This window comes from Danio rerio, chromosome 9 (assembly GCF_049306965.1).
Source record: "Danio rerio strain Tuebingen ecotype United States chromosome 9, GRCz12tu, whole genome shotgun sequence".
NCBI classification, from domain to species: Eukaryota; Metazoa; Chordata; class Actinopteri; order Cypriniformes; family Danionidae; genus Danio; species Danio rerio.
The window spans coordinates 17,486,428-17,504,062 of NC_133184.1; the positions used below are offsets into that span (position 1 = coordinate 17,486,428).

The 17,635-nt window shown below is 43.2% G+C and overlaps 1 protein-coding gene across 3 annotated transcripts in view; it reads right to left on the reverse strand.

The window, feature by feature from the left end:
• The window catches only part of crfb4 (cytokine receptor family member b4), a 136,616-nt gene that overhangs the window by 14,933 nt on the left and 104,048 nt on the right, over window positions 1–17,635 (reverse strand). For 2 of the 3 annotated variants that reach the window (XM_068223482.2, NM_001083868.1), the window contains exons 5-6: window positions 300–444; window positions 3–157 (exon numbers count right to left, since the gene is read on the reverse strand). In XM_068223482.2, the coding sequence (XP_068079583.2) occupies window positions 3–157; window positions 300–444 (300 nt within the window). Of the gene's footprint in view, window positions 1–2; window positions 158–299; window positions 445–14,342; window positions 15,526–17,635 lie in introns of those variants that run through there. The other variant, XM_073912303.1, reaches the window with a different exon arrangement.

Sequence of the window (17,635 nt, forward strand, 5' to 3'; positions counted from 1 at the left end):
ACCTGTTTTAGATGCTCTGGCAGATTATCATTAGGGAATACAATTCTGTATCCTTTGTAACTGTACCACACAGCCATAAAGATCAGGAGAACCGCAACTAACACCACTAGAAAACTGATCAAAAGCATCACAGCTATAAGCCAGGGTTCTGTCTCATCTAAAAAAAACATACAAATCAGTATTTTATGTTAAATATTAAAAACAAAAGAAAAAGGATTAAAGCATCATCATAATAAACATTCAGTAAATTAATTTGGAAAAAAAAAGAGAATACAGACTTTATATAGTGGAATACTTACTGCTGGGCGAATTTTTTAAACAGGTCATGTTGCTGGGCTGGCTTGTTTTATTCTTCAAATACAAAACCTCTACTTCGACACAGTAGTTTTCCAGAGGCTTCACTTTTGGTAACATGACTCTGCTCTGTTCTCTTTTTAGTTTGACCTGTTAAAAATGAATTACAAAAAGATTAAATTACACAACTTGGTTAAACAGATATAGCTGAAATGTTCTCTATTTTCTAATTCTACCATGGTTGGCCTACACCTGGCCCTGAAGAAGTCGAAAGTGAAATGGTCTTGGTAAATAGTACTGAAGATGCGCTATGATAAGATCTAAGAAAGTTAGCAAGCTACATGGCTAAAGTGTGTATACCACGTATACAAGCTCCTCTTCCTCTGGCCCCTCTGCCATGGCCTCTTACTCTCCTTCCATGCCTGTGGCCTCTTTGATCCATGCTTGCAAATAGCAATGCAGAGGTGGCATCTTTTGTAGAAGGATGAGGATTGATTGCTAATTGAAGAGTTGTGCAAACAAGTTTCACACAGGTGCAATGGATATTCATAATTATGCAAGTACTTTCTTCTTTCAATGAGATCTGTGGTGACAAAGGGTGTGAGAAATGTGTGAAACAAATGAAAAAGTGTTAAGGCATTTGAAAGAGAAGACTTCTCCTGTGTTAAGAATGTGATGATGAAGATCAAGTGAATCCCAGTTTCACTGAGTGTATCTTGGCAAATGAGAAAAACTGTAAAGTAACCCTGGTTCCCAGAGGAGGGTAACGGAAATGCTATTAGTGGATTTTAATCCACGAAATGGGATTTCGTTTCAGAAAGCCAATCATCTAAAAGAGTATATAACGGGCCAATGAAATGCCAAATGAGTTGGCAGCGTAAGCTTGCGCACCTGGAGCTTATTGTCAATTAGCTCCACATATAAGCACATGGAAAGCAAGGAAACGCTATCCTTTTCGCTTCAGAGACTGACACTTACAGCTAAGGAACAACCGTTATGGCGATACTATATAGCATTTCCATTTCCCTCCTCGGGGAACGAGGGTTACTTTAGTAAACAGAGCGTTCCCCTTCGGATGGGAACTTCAATGCTATTAGTGGATTTTAATCCACGAAATGGGGAAATGTCTGGAAAACGCCACAATGACTGCACCTTACCTTCGCCCCCAATGAGAGGATAGCCAGGCATAGCGTGAGCGCTCCTGCATCAAAGAGAGGTGCGGTCTTCTAACGTGATCCCTGGCCCTTACTTATCCCACTTCAAAGAAGTTTTACGGATTTAGATATATTTTTTGGGAGCCGCAAGTGTGTAGATAATTCTAGGAAAATACGACAGTACATTGAGAAAAGTATGGGGAACTTTACTGACAGATGAAAAAGCACATGTATCTCTGTGTTAGGGAGAATGGCGCAGCAAGCGTGTTTCAACACCTTAACCGAGTTGTTTCCTCAATCACCAAGGGTTACCTAATACTCTTGAGGAAACTGGCTCCACTCGCAAATTGTAAAACCTTGCAAATGTATTAGGTGTCGCCTAGCCCCCAACTCTACAGATGTCTGTTAGAGAGGCACCGCGTGCACACGCTCAAGAGGATGCGATGCTCCGAGTGGCTCTGATAAGCGAGGGAGATGGCATCCACTATCCAGTGGGCCAACCTCTGTTTCGGCACTTCCCTGCTGCCGACCGCCATAACAGACGAAGAGCTGCTCAGATGATCTAAAGCTCTGAGTATGGTCCAGATAAATATGCAAAGCGCAAACTGGACAAAGTAAGAAAAGGAGTCACTGACCGAAAATGCCTCCAGGTCCCCGACCCTCTTAATAGATGCCAACGTGACCAGCAGAGCTGTCTTCAGGACAGAAATCTTAAAAGATACTAAGTCAAGTGGCTCAAAGGGATCTTTGCGCAGGCTAGTGAGAATGATGGTGAGATCCCAAGAGGGCATGAGAGAGGGCCGGTTGGATTAATTCGCCTAGCGCCACTGAGGAAACGGATGATCAGGGTATGCCACCGAGATCGGTAGGTTACCTAAGTCTTTCTCGTGTCTAAGGACCACACGTGGAGGTTCCAAAGATCGGGGCGAGGGTGCCAGATGGTGCCCTGTGCCTGAAAGAGTAGGTCCTCTCTCAAAGGGATCTGCCAGGGGAGGGCCGTCGCGAGGAGGGAGAGCTCTGACATCCAGGTCCCGTTGGGCCAGAGGGGCGCAACCAGCAAAACCTGTTCCTCATCCTCCCTGACCTTGCACAGTAACTGCGCGAGCAGCCTCACTGGGGGAAACGCATATTTACGCATGGCCTGAGGCCAGCTGTGGGCCAGTGCATCCGTGCCGAGAGAGCCCTCGGTCAGGGAAAAGAACAACTGGCAATGAGCGTTCTCGGGGGAAGCAAACAGATCGATCCCCGAATCGCGCCCATATCAGCTGAACAGACTCGGGGTGGAGTCTCCATTCTCTGGGACGTAAAGGATGCCGTGAGAGCGCATCGGCTGCACGGTTGAGCTAGCTTGAAATGTGAATGGCGTGCAGCGATTTCAGCCGCGGATGACACCAGATTGTGATTATGATCATGTGATTTGATAAACCTCAACACATGAGTGTGGTTTCTAGATGGGAATCAGCTGTGATATATATACAGCTGATTCACATCTAGAAACCACACTCATGTGTTGAGGTTTATCAAATCACATGATCATACTGTATGTTCTAAAATTTGTGTTACAATTGTTATATAGAACCTATATAGCATATATACGTTATGTTTAGCGCATGATGTTATCTTTTCTGACATACTGTGTGAAAGCATTGGTAAATTGGACTGTAAAATTACATTGTTTTGGTTAAGTTTGTGTGTAAACGAAGTTCAAGCATTTTAAATTGTCGTTAACTGGATGCATTTTGTGTCAAAGCAACAAGAAATGTGTTAATTGTATAGCCTATGAAAACGGATGTTGTGCTAACCGTGTTAAGAGTTTAGGAAACTTGTTAAATGTATTGAAAAAAGTGTCATAGCCATTGTAAAAAAACTGTAAACTGCAGAAGCAGGAGACCCGTCGACAGAGCTTAAACTCTCTCCTCTTTCAATGAAGTCACCGTTGTGGAAGCATTTTGGATTTCAAGTGAGTTATGTTGACAACGTTCGTGTTGTTGACAAAAAAAAAAAAAAAAAAAAACAGTTTGCAAGCTCTGCTATGTACGTATTAGGGTTCGACCGATAGACAACACCGGCATCGCAATCCTCCGCCCCGCCCCCATTGCAAATCCGCTTGGAAAAGTACACACTCAGGCCGTGTTTACACTAACATGTCTTTGTTTTTAAATGGCATTTTAGAACAACAACGATTTGACATCCACAGTGGCATGTGGCATTTCTGAGCAGCCCTCCTTCCTCACTACCTCTGAAAACGCACATCACGTGACCACACACACACACAGAGGCACACACAGCCATGCGCTCGAGACAGCAGGTCCAGGCAGTCAGAGGTTCAGTAGACAGCTTCAATCTTTCACTCACTTGTACTTAGTCATTTTAGCGAACACCTCAGATACTGTTGGCTGGTTCCTGTTGGTTGTGCACCTTTTATACTGACGCCATTATAATGACACAGATCACTGCCTATTCACGAGTCCCGCAGTGAATGACAGGTGGCCTGAGATTACAGCCTTCTGAGAGAGTCGATGAGGGTTTCTCCTGCTGTGATTCAGCGATTTCGAGTGAACAAGAGCAGTCTCCCGGTCCAGAGTGTGTACACGCAGCGGCAGATGGTCGAGATGGGTTCTCCCTTGCCTGGCGTTCTTTGGGTCCGGTCCTCCAGAGTGGTGCCTATAAAGTTGCAATTTCACAAAAAGAGCAACACAGTCGTGCAGCACGTTCTTTTCAGGATGGCGCTCCGACCGTGCGTTTCTGGATGCGATGGTTTCCTGTCCCTGGATGATGGGCACGAGCACTGCGTTGCTTGTCTGGGGGTCCAGCATGTTAATGCATGTTAATGCGCGGGCAGTTCACGTCATCATTGCGATGCAATGACTGTTGCGCAGTTAAGATCGCGGCTAGCCTTTGCAAAAGGGCAAAACACCCCAGCTGTCCCTTGCACTGCAGTGGGCACTCGGGCAGATCTGAGGGTTCAAGTGGGAGATAATCCGTTGCCTCCGGGCCCACGGACCTCCCGCTCCTCCAAGCGCTCCATCTAAGCTTCGAGCGGAGGAAGCGATCCGTCTAAACGTAGCCCTTATGTTCGATGACACCGGGGACCAGACATCCACAGCTGCATCGAAGGGGGGGCTTTCATTGTCCTACGAGAAACCAGGCCCGCTTGCCCCCTTCGGGCAGGTGAGCGCTGTCAAAACGGATTCTGAAACGGACATGTTAGCCTTGCTTTCCCGGGCTGCTTTGCCCGTTGGGTTGGAGATGGTTAATCCTCCAGCTCCGCGGCCGGACCGACTAGATGGGTGCTACGTAGAGGACCAGAGGGCTAAGCCTTTGAAGCCTATCGTCCCCTTCTTCCCGGAGGTGCACAGTAGGCTCACGCAGTCTTGGAGGGCACTTTTATATGCCCGTGCTACGTGTCCCTCCGCCCTCACCACTCTTGACAGTGGAGCGGCCAGGGGGTATGTGGCGATTCCTCAGGTCGAGTGCGCAATTGCAGTCAATCTTTGACCGTGTGGTGCCTCTTCTTGGCGGGGTCCACCTCGTCTCCCGTCCAAAGCCTGTAAGTTATTTGCCTCCCTCGGAACTAGAGCTTACAAGGCTGTGGGCCAGGCTGCTTCAGCCTTGCACACGATAGCCACCCAACAGCGCTACTAAGCGCAGGCGCTGGCCGAGCTGCACGAGGGTGGGTCCAACCCAGGCTTGTTACATGAGCTTTGCACCGCAACCAACTATTCTCTTCGGACCACTAAGTTGCAGCGTGTGCGTTGAGAAGGACGATGTTCACATTAGTGGTCCAGGAGCGCCACCTCTGGCTAAACTTGGCTAGTATGCGCAAAGTCGACAAAGTCCACTTTCTTGACTCCCCCATATCCCAAGCTGGCCTGCCCCCACACCCCTCCAGCCCAGAGCGCCGCTAAGTTCTGTATATGGACCGCGAAGCGTCCCTGGGACAGGTCATCTGGAGAAGAGGGAACTTGCTCTTTCCCTGCTGGAGGGGCGGGCCCCATTTCCAATGGCACTTTTTACTGCCTTGAAAACATTAACGAAAGAACACTTTTCCACTTCTCCGGATGTGACAGCCCAAAATCTGCCAATCTGAGATGCTATGCTTCTAGCTCGCAGGTTTGGTGCGTTTCGCCAGTGGCTCACGAGCGCTGCGAGGACGGTCTCCTTTCTCCCACCCCTCGAGCCCCCTCTCCGGAGTTTGGGTGCAGAGTGAGAACAAATCACTCGCCTGGGACCCTTCCGCGGGACCCTCGCACTTCCCGGATCAGCACACCCACTGCGCGCTGCCCCACTGCTAGTTTGTCAGCGATTGTAGCGATGAGTCCATTAGCGAGAGCTCTGCCTGCCTGGTAAGCGTGGGCTGGCCCTTCGCTGTGGCTCATATATACAATCAGACTCGGCTATGCGATTCAGTTTGCGAAACGGCCCCCCAAGTTCACGGGTGTGTATCTCACCAGAGACAGCCCCCTGTTCGCCCCTGTCTTGCGAGAGGAGATTGCTGTCCTCCTATCAAAGGATGTAATCAAGCCGGTCCCTCCAGCCGAGATGGAGAGCGGGTTTTACATTGTGCCCAAAAAGAGCAGTGGGTCAAAACTTATCCTAGATCAGCGCATTTTAAACCGCTGTCTGCACAAGCTGCCGTTAAGAATGCTCACGCAGAGGCGTATCCTCCGGTGCGTTCGTCCTCAGGATTGGTTTGCAGCAATAGACCTGAAGGACGCATATTTCCATGTCTCCATTCTTCCTCGCCACTGTCAGTTTCTGCGGTTTGCGTTCGAAAGTCGAGCTCTGCAATACAAAGTCCTCCCTTTCGGGCTCTCTCTGTCTCCGCGGGTCTTCACCAAGCTCGTGGAGGGTGTCTTAGCGCCACTTCGGCTCGCGGGCATCCGCATACTCAATTATCTCTGCGACTAGCTGATTTTAGCCCACTCTCGTGAGCAATTGATTATGCACAGAGACAAGGTGCTTAGGCACCTCCACCTGTTGGGGCTTCAGGTCAACCGAGAAAAAAGCAAACTCGTCCCCGTGCAGAACATCTCTTTTTTCGGGCTGGAGCTGGACTCGGTCACCATAACAGCACACCTTTCCGGAGAGCGCACTTAGCTGATGCTGAACTGTCTGCTTGTGGGGCATATGGCATCCGCAGCTGCTGTCACGCCGCTCGGATTACTCTATATGAGACCACTCCAGCCCTGGCTTTACAATCGCATCAGACGAGAATGGCACATGCGCGCACACCGATTCTCTGTTACTGCGCTCTGTCGCCGCGCCCTCAGCCCTTGGAATGAACCCTCGTTCCTACAGGCCAGAGTGCCTCCAGGACAGGCGTCCAGTCATGTTGTTGTCTCAACAGATGCTTCCAGCACGGGCTGGGGGGCTGTGTGCTGCGGCCTGCAGCTGCGGGCCTGTGGAAAGGAACCCAGTTGCATTGGCATATCAATCGCCTGGAGCTGTTGGCAGTGTTCCTTGCTCTCCACCATTTTTTTCCAGTGCTGGAGCAGCAACATGTGCTGGTCAGAACGGGCAGCATGGCGGTGGTGGCATATATCAACCGCATGGGGGTTATTCGCTCTCACTGCATGTCTCAGCTCGCCCGCCGTCTGCTCCTCTGGAGTCATCTGCGGCTGAAACCACTGCGCATCATTCACATTCCACGCAAGCTCAACTGTGCAGCCTACATGCTCTCACGGCAGCCGTTACGTCCCGGAGAATGGAGACTCCACCCTGAGTCTGTTCAGTTGATATGAGTGCGATTTGGGGAAGCCCAGATCGATGTTACTTCCCCCGTGAACACTCATTGCCAGTTGTTCTTTTCCCTGCCCAAGGGCTCTCTCGGCATGGATGCACTGGCTGGCCTTGGGGCATGTGCAAATATGCGTTTCCCCCAGTGAGCCTGCTCGTGCAGTTACTGTGGTCAGGGAGGATGAGGAACAGGTTTTGCTTATTGCGCCCCTCTGACCCAACCTACCTGGATGTCAGAGCTCTCCCTCCTCGTGACGGCCCTTCCCTGACAGATCCCTTTGAGAGAGGACCTACTCTCTTAGGAACAGGGCACCATCTGGCACCCTCGCCCCGTTCTTTGAAACCTCCACGTGTGGTCCTTAGACGCAAGGAAGACTTAGGTAACCTACTGATTGCGGTGGTTAATACCGTCACTCTGGGTAGAGCCCCCTCCTTGAGCGCGCCTATGCCCTGAAGTGGAATCTATTCACTGAATGATGCGTCTCTCACAGAGAAGACCCCCAAAATTTGCCAGATCAGTGTTTATTTATTTATTTGTTTGTTTATTTATTATTTATTTATGATTTTTAAACAGGAAAAGATTAAAATATAATTGGGCCTGACTCAGCATGAATGCTGGTTTTTAGCAGGTTCCTGCTCTGCAGAACATAAAAACAGACTAACATTTCATCCAACAACACAGTACAAACAATCACCAAACATATAAAATAAAGAAAAGTAGGCTACTATCTCAGTGGCTACAGCGATAGTTGACCATTAGATGACAAGCATGGGATTTTTTAAAAAGTCTCAGTGTTGGTATTGTTTTGAGATGTTGTGGGATCTCATTCCAGGCTTTTGTGCAAACTAAAAGAAAGATCTGTCCATAACAGTTTTTAAAAGCTGGTACTGGTAACCATCCATTTGTTACAGATCTGGTGGAACGATCAGTCCTTGTGTTGAGTTTTGGTACAAAAGCACACAGGGCTGCTAGGTAGGGCTATTTAAAATTTTATAGTACAGTTTAATACCTGTGTTCATAATGTAGTTTTGAAATGTTAAAGCTTTAGAAAGTGATAGAGCAAAATAATGTTGTGTCCATCCAGAAAGTCTGTTGTGGATCTTATAGGCCCTATTGTACAGTCTAGCTATTGGCTCCAAGATATTGTTTGTTGTGAGAGACCAAATAGGCAGACAGTAGGACAAGGTAGACAAGATTATGGCATGCAGATAAGTTTCTGAAACAGAAAAAGACAAATTTGTCCTAATTTTGTCATAAACAAACAGCTTTTGTTTCAGCTTTTTATAAACATTTTGAACATGGTTACAATAAGTGAGGTGAGAGTCCAGACTGATTCCCAAATATTGATATGTGGATACAATGGAAAGTTTTTGATTTGAGAAAGTGAGGGGATGGGATATGGATAATTTTCTCCTAGGTGAATAAAAGTACATACACTCTGTTTTAACGTAAATAGTCAAATTATTGTCTTGCAGTCACTCATGTAAAAGCTGAAGATCTGTATTTAATTTATTGTTAATTATGTCTGTACTTGATCCAGACACAAAAGTACATTGTCATCTGCATATAATAAAGAATCTGAATGTTTAATTACCTGAGGGAGGTCACTGATATACATCAGGAAAAGTAAAGGTCCCAAAATACTTCCCCCTGTGGAACCCCCATAGAACAACCTAATGCCTGGGAAGTTATACCAATTTTAAAAACCTAAGATCTATTGGATAAATATGATGAAAACATATCTATTGCAAAAGAAGAGAGATTAAAAGAGATCAATTTGTTTAAAAGAATATTATGATTAACTGTATCAAATGCCTTTCTAAAATATATGTATACAGCTCCAGTGACATGACCTTTATTTAGTGCCATACATATATGTTCAGTAAATAAAAGCAATGCTGACATGGTTGACTGCAATAGTCTAAAGCCATGCTGGCTATCACTAAGCAACTTATTGTCTTCAAGATAGTCAATTAACTGATTATACAATGCCTTTTCAAGTAACTTAGAAAATGTAGGGAGAATTAAGATCGGCCGATAATTAGAGACACTAGTATGGTCCTCAGATTTGAATATTGGAATAATCTGAGCAGTTTTCCAGGTGTCAGGGAATTTATGGAGCCTAATACATAAATTAACTAAATAATGGAAAAGTTGTATAAGAGTACTAGCATGAGTTTTCATAAAATGCATGTTTAAGTTGTTTACATCGCAGGCATGAGAAATACTAAAAGAGTTCAGAATATCGGATAACTAACTTTGTGAGATCTCAGAAAAAGAAAACTGTTGACATGTATTTGGTGGTACTTGGAGCATAGGAGAAGCTAAAAATTTAGAAGACCGCCCTTTTTCAGATGAAATAAAATACTCATTGAATGAGTTAGCAATTTTTTCATGATCAGTGAGAAGAGTACCATTTATAGCAATTTGTAAGTTATTGTTATGATTTAAACTATTTTCACCAGTTATAGATTTAATAGTTTGCCATAGTACTCTTGGATTGGTAGCAGCTTGATTAATTAGATTTTGAAAATAGACTTGTTTAGCTTTCCACAATTCAGAGTAACATTTATTTCTGTATTGACTAAACATAAGCCTATTTTCATGTGTTTTAGAAAAACTGTATGCCTTCAGAGAGGATGCTTTTTTATTTAAAAGTTGTAAAATTTCAGAATTTACCCAAGGTACTTTGTTGTGTCTGACATACATTTTGCAAGTAGTTGTATACTTTTGCCATATTTCCTCCATCTGCTATAGAAATTTGCCAAGATGCAGTCAGGATTTGACAATAACATCTCATTACTCCAGTCAATATCTCCAAATTCAGCATTAAACTGGGGTAATTTGGAGTTTGGTAAATTTAATGTATAATTGTTTTTTAGGGTTCTTGGATGTTTAAAAGTTTTCTATATGACATATATTAGTGAATGGTCTGAAACAGAGGTGTGAATTATTCCAGATATACCATACTTGGTTGGTTTGTAAATATAAGATCAAAATAGAATTACGAGTTTTACCAAATCTAGTTGGAGCCTTAATTAATTGATGTAAACCCAATTTTATAGCTATGGCTTTCAAAGATTTGGATAAGTTGTCAATCCAGTTCATATTAATGTCACCAAGAATTACAAGCTCCTTATTTTTAACACATTTTATCATGTAAGCAAGCTGCATTAAGTATGTAGCCGCGCTGACATTTGGGGGCTTGTAAGTGACAATAATAGTAACTGAAAGCTGGTTTGATAGATTGACAACTAATTGTAACGATTCTGAGTCAGTTGAGATTTTTGTAACTGAATGACAATATTTTTTGTTTACATAAACTCCAACTCCACCACCCATTTTCTCATTCCAAACTCTACGGAACAATGAATAGTTTTCTATTGAAAGAAATGAATCTGGTATATCAGAGGTTAGCCATGATTCAGATATTGCCATAGCATGAGCTTAGTTTGAGCAATTATGATTTAACGCGGTGGCTGGCAGCACCGTGGGAAGGCATAACCTCATCATCCGGTTCCTCAGAGGCGCTAGGCGAATCCACCCTGGCCCCCTCTCATGCCCTCTTACGATCTCGCCCTCGTTCTCACAAGCCTGCGTCAGATCCCTTCGATCCTTGACTCAGTATCTTTAAGATTTCTGTCCCTGATGACAGCTCTGCTGGTCGCGTTGATATCGATTTAGAGGGTCGGGGACCTGGAGGCATTTTTTGGTCAGTGACTCGTGCCTGTAATTCAGGCTGGCTTACTCTCACGTTTCCTGAGAACTCGCCCGGGATATGTGCCCAAGATTCCTACCACACCGTTAAAAGACCAAGTAGTGAGCCTGCAAGTGCTGCCCTCGGAGGAGGCAGACTCAGCCCTTTTCTTACTTTGTAAAGTTAGCGCTTTGCGTATTTATCTGGACCGCACTCGGAGTTTCAGATCATCTGAGCAGCTCTTCGTCTGTTATGGCGGCCGGCAGCAGGGAAGTGCCATATTGGAACAGAGTTTGGCCCACTGGTTAGTAGATGCCATCTCCCTCACTTAGAACCAGGGTGAGCCGTGTCCCCCGAGAGCGTGCGCACTCCACTCGGAGCATTGCATCCTCTTGGGCCCGTGCACGCGGCGCCTCTCCAACAGACATCTGTAGAGCTGCGGGGTGGGCAACACTTAATACATTTGCAAGGTTTTACAATCTGCGAGTAGAGCCGGTTTTCCCAAGGGTATTAGGTAACCCTTGGTGATTGAGAAAACAACTTGGTGAAGGTGTTGAAACACGCTTGCTGTGCCATTCTGCCGAACACAGAGATACATGCTCTTTTTCATCTGTTAGTAAAGTTCCCTGTTAGTTAAGCCCTGCAGATTCCTCCGAGGCCCCCAGCATTGACTCAGCAGAGGAGTCACTCGCTGGCCCATTACGTCGTTGGTCTGCCCGCTGGTCAGCCTGCGTTTTGGGTATAGGTGCCCGCTATGCGTGATCCCCACTAGGCGATCCCATATGCTTATTCAGCCACGGTGCAGTCCCCCCTCACGAGCGGACCCGTGTCTCACCTCTCTGCTAACCATCTTATTATATGCGTACTTCCCCTTCTCAGGGCTAGTCCATATATTTTGCCATCATATCTCCCCATTGGGTAGCAGGTGGCCTCCGCAGCGTCCTCCCTATTGGGACGGCACGCTTTCCCAACATACTGTCGTATTTTCCTAGAATTATCTAGACGCTTGCGACTCCCAAAAAATATATCTAAATCCGTAAAACTTCTTTGAAGTGGGATAAGTAAGGGCCAGGGATCACGTTGGAAGACCGCGCCTCTCTTTAATGCAGGAGCGCTCACGCTATGCCTGGCAATCCTCTCATCGGAGGTGAAGGTAAGGTGCAGTAATTATGGTATTTTCCAGACATTTACCCCATTCGTGGATTAAAATCCACTAATAGCATTGAAGTTCCACATCCGAAGGGGAACGGTCTGGTTACTAAAGTAACCCTCAATGCTATATAGCATCACCATAATGATTGTTCCTTAGCTGTAATTGTCAGTCTCTTCAGCTTAAAAGGATGGTGTTTCCTTGCTTTCCCTGTGCTTATATGCAAAGCTAATTGGGAATAAGCTCTAGGTGCGCAAGCTTACACTGCCAACTCATTTGGCATTTCATTGGCTCGTTATATTCTCTTTCAGACGATTGGCTTTCTAAAACGAAATCCCCCATTTGTGGATTAAAATCCACTAATAGCATTTCTGAGGGTTACTTTAGTAACCAGAGCGTTATCTGTTCTGACATACTGTGTTTAAACATTTGTAAATTTGACTGTAATATTACATTGTTTTAGTCGTGGTTGAGTTTGTGTGTAAAAGAAGTTTGAACATTTTAAATTGGCGTTAACTGGATGAATTTTTTGAAAGAAATTTGTTAATTGTATAGCCAAAAAAAGACGGATGTGCTAATCGTGTTAAGAGTTTAGGAACGTTGTTAAATGTATTGAAAAAAAGTGTCATAGCCATTGTAAACAAACTGTAATAAAGGGATTAAGCTGACAAGATAATGAATGAATGAATATATGGCATTTGTGTTTTTTTTATAATATAAAAGTTGTTAAACATATTGTACATGCACAGATGGGTAGCATTTTGATTGTGTGTAGTGGCCCACTCTGGCCCAAAATGCCAGGGCCGATTTTTTGCCCCAGTCCAGCACTGCCTGAGAGGAGACTTGACTTTTCAGTGGTTTAAATGTTGACCTCAAACAGGCATAGAGTGTCAGAATACCCAGCCATTCATCCAGCTGATGCGTTGCGACATTCACTTTTGTGACTTTGCTGGCTTTTACAGGTCGTTAGGTTATATGGCCTGCTCTGTAATGCTGAGATTGCCATCTAGTGGTCCCAGGTTAAATGCATTAGCACATTTGCACGTGGATCAAGAGTTGCACGTGCGTGGATTTGCCGTCAGTCACCCATAATGAGCGCCACCTAATCCCCAGGAGAGTATGTGTACTCAAAAATACAATCGCACATTTAATTAAATCAGGCTTTTTCAGACATAAGTGTGGAAACGCAGGATTGTATAATTCTCAAATCAGTAGGTAGATGTGTACAAATTGCATTAGAATGTTGTGGCTTTTTTATTTAAAGTTGTTTGTGTTTGATTCCTAAAAAAAGTGTAAAAACCATGAAAATAAAATTTCAAAATTCAAATGAAGCTGGCAGTATAGATTCAAACAAAGGGTCAATTCACACACGAGCATCACCTGATCCAAAAATACAAAACTTCCTTTTCGCAAAAGTAAATTAAGATGCATGCATGCAAAACATGTTTGTGCAAATCTTAAATTCATAGACTCAGGTCATAAACATAATAATTCATCAACAAACTTTTAGGCTCTAGCTAAGTAACTGTGCTTTGTGTAACTGTGCTGAATTAAAGGGACACAAGGTGTGTCCCTAAAAAACACCTCAATAAGTAGATATAGATGTCATTGTGCAACTTTGTGTCCCTGTAAACCTCATAAACGTGTACACTGTACACACACAAAATGAGAAAACCCTTGCTATACTGTTAACCCTTACCGTAGATTATGCAGTAAATAACTGTAAAATAGCCAGTGTTTTGCTGTAATGAAAGGTAAACAGTATTTTACTGTAAAAAGAGCAGGATTTGTATGAAACTGTGTAGTGCAAATAATAAACTACAGTAATTTACTTTATGTACACATTACAGGTAGTAACTGTGACAATAAATGGCAAATTACTGTTCAACCATTAATGTCCCGTCTACTCTGATACTTTATGTTGCTTTTTACAGAGACTTATATTTTAAAGGCAGAAAACAACGATTTAGGCATTACCACACCCACGACAGGCTGTCTGTTTTATTCTAAAAACAAAGGTGTTGGAAAAAGTTTCAAGAAAATGCTGGCCCTTTAAGGGAGCCAGGTGTTTGATTAGTTTACTCTCTATCTATTCTGTCTATTCTCTGTCTATCAATTCAGATGTTGAGTCTAATATGTTTTAGGCTTTAAATAAGAATCTACAATGAGTAAGTAAAATGTGTTTTTGAGGGTTTCTAAAATAAGGCTGTGTTTTAAGTTATATTGTTGTTATCTTAAACTGTGTTCTTAAAAGCTACATTGTTAGCTAGTTAGCCTCTCTTCATATAACTTTTTACATTACTTTTTTAAGTATATTTATTTATTGGATATTGCATATTTCAGTACAGTTTCTATACACATAAATACCATTACATTCCATCACCTCAGTAAGGTAACGTGCACAGAAATTATAACAGGGAATCACAAAAAATATGATACACATAGCTATCCACACATAAAAGCTCCACTGTCAGGTCCCAGGTTGTTAGTTTGTTGCTAAGTATTTTTCAGAGCTGTGTTTCCACCTATGACTTTGTATTAGAGACAATAGACAAGTTTGTTGTGATGAGATTTTTAAAGTAAATATTAGTTATAGCAATAAAAGACCCGTTTCAGTTTCTGCCTGTAAGCAGGCAAGAGCAGAACAGAAGAGTAATCTGATTTGCCTAACGGTAGGCGGGGGAGGGATTTGTATGCGTGCCAGAGCGAGGAGTAGCAGTGGTCTAGAATCCGGTCTCCCCGCGTGTTTACGGTGATGTGTTGATAGTATTTTGGAACGATTTTCCTGAAATTGCCGTTGTTAAAGTCCCCTGTAACAATAAACGCTGCCTCCAGGTGTGCGTTTTCCTGCTCGCTTATGCTCCCGTACATTTCCCTGAGCGCCTGCTCTGTGTTGGCTTGAGGTTGGATGTATACAGCCGCAATGATAACAGCTGTGAACTCCCTTAGTAGCCATTATGGTCGACACCGAAGCATAAGTTATTCCAGATGGGGAGAACAAAATGATCTAACTGGGTGTATGTTCCTCTCATCACACCATGAGTTGTTATTAAAGAAACACACACCTCCTCTTTTTCCTGTGAGTTCTTTTGTTCCGTCAGTGCGGTGCATGGAGAACCCCGAAAGTTCAACAGCTGTGTCTGGTACTTCCGCAGATAGCCATGTTTCTGTAAGGCAGATAATGCAGCAGTTTCTTGTTTCTCGTTGGAAGTAAATGTGCGCCCGTAACTCACAAAATTTGTTGTCCAGTGACTGAACGTTAGCCAGCAGAATGGTGGGGAGCAGAGGTCGAAATCCATGCCGACTCTCATTTCTCTTTTCCGGCTGCATTTCCTTCGTCGCTTCGGTTGTGTGAACCAGACACAGGGCCCTGTTGCTGTGTTTGTAAACAGAGCCTTGTTAAAGAACTCAAAGTCGGTTCTTCGATGTGCAACGAGGGAGCCAATTTCCCGAAGTGTGTGTCTGTCATAGGTAATGAGAGTGTGTACATCTAGCACAAAAAACGACAAAAATACAAGTAAAAAAATATGAGTAAAATACACAAAACACAGCAAAATTTGCTGGGAGTTCGCAACACGGTGGCCATGCTTGGCGCCATCTTGATGATGTATGAGGGCTTTAGTGTCGTGCACAGATGATTTATTTTGCCCAAGTGCTTAAAAGCTCCTGTGCCGTTTCCTCACTCGAAGCAACTGTGCCTGGAAACGAAACTAGTGCGATGCTCGTGCACCCACAGTCCTTCAGGGGCTCCAGATTTTTTGTAAGCAGCAGCAGTTGTTGACACTTTGACTTTAATCATTCTTTGAACAGATTATTAATTGGCCTAACATTAACCGTGTGCACGGCATCATCGTTTCATTATCGAGCACAGAATGTTTTTTACCCACTTTCTTTTGCTTGCTGTTATGTTTGTTAATATAGTTTAATGATTATCCTTTACAATAATATTGCTTTAATATGTTGTTGTGTGTATAGTTAACCGGTGATCTAGGATCTTGAGCCAGAACAGACCACTGTGCATAATTTTAGATGGGTGAGAATATATATTTTTTAAATGTCAGCTGTTTTGTTGAATAAAAAGTGTATGTATACAGCAGCATTTTGCTTTTAACACATTATTTAAAGTTTGTGGCAAGCAAATAATTAGTTTGGTGAGGCCAGAGAAAAAGTTAAATCCTTATTGTGTTGAGCCCTGAAAAGTCCTGTGAAAGAAAACTAACTGCAATGAGACCCTTTTTTTTATGAAAGCATAACCCATAAGCTCATAAACAAAAAACAGTTAAATGAGACAAGTGGCAAGTAGAAAAAACACAAAATCTAAATGAAGTAATTTTAGCATGCCAAAAGTCAAATTTATGCATATAAAATTAATTTTCCCAACAACAAAATTGTTGCTAGGAAAATTGGTGAATGGCCAGTAACAGTGGAAAAATCCTAGTCACAGTGGCTTGTGATCAAAAAAGACCTGGCTGGTGATCATTTCAAGCCCTGTATATATATATATATATATATATATATATATATATATATATATATATATATATATATATATATATAAATAAGTAATGCGTGGATGACGATTTTATTCGTGCACGCTGCTTATCCGCAGGTCGGGTGGGTCGGGTAATAAAATGTACATTATGAATAATTGCGGGTGGATGAGTTTAATTAATGATTTTTGCTTTGTATTTTTTTTACTTTTTTGTTAAAGCAGAACTGAAGGCAAAACCTATCCGAGAGAAACTTAAAAATGGACAATTAAAAACAAAAGGAAGGAAAGAAAAGTGTTGTTTATGAGTGTTTTATCAAAGATTAACGAGGTTGAATCAGATGCTGGGTATGTAATAGGCTATGCAACGGCAGTAAAGCGCTTTATATAAAAGCCACAAGACCGGTATCTAAAATATGAAACATCATGTATGCACTAAAGGCCAGTCAAGTAAAAGCCGAACAAGCACTTTAAGTTCTTGCATTAGTAACGACAGCAAAAAATACCACTGGAGATTATGTGAATAGTCCCGCTCCACTCACATACTCCGTCATGTGTGTGTATGTGTGTGAATATGAGAGAGCGTCCCGTGCAGATTTCTAATACGAACAAGGCAAACAGGTCGCTTATATGGTATTCAGTTTCTGAATGGTTTAGGCACAAGCCAACAGTTTGGTGAAGCTGTCTGAGCCTTACGCCATATTTTTTTTTTTTAATTATGCACAGTAATACCGGATACCGAGGGAAAATAGAGAGGAGGTTTGACAGTATTAACATTTGGATACCGTCCAAGCCTAATTTGCATATGAATGTTTATACATTTATATTGAAGGGCTGTGGAAAATTATCTATATATCTGACTATCGCGATAACTGCTTTCACGATAGTGTATCGATAATCCAACCTTAAGTATCCATACAAGTTGTGCCAAACAACCTCCTCCTCTGCTCCAGTAGATGTCGCTAATTTGCTATTAACAAAACGTTAACTAGTACGCAAGCAAGAGTAAGCATGGTGGAAAATATATAGGAGCACAACAACAATTTTATGCACTCGCACAAATGCTCCCAAATATATTTTGAGGTTGCATAGATAAAGTTTTGGGCGCAGA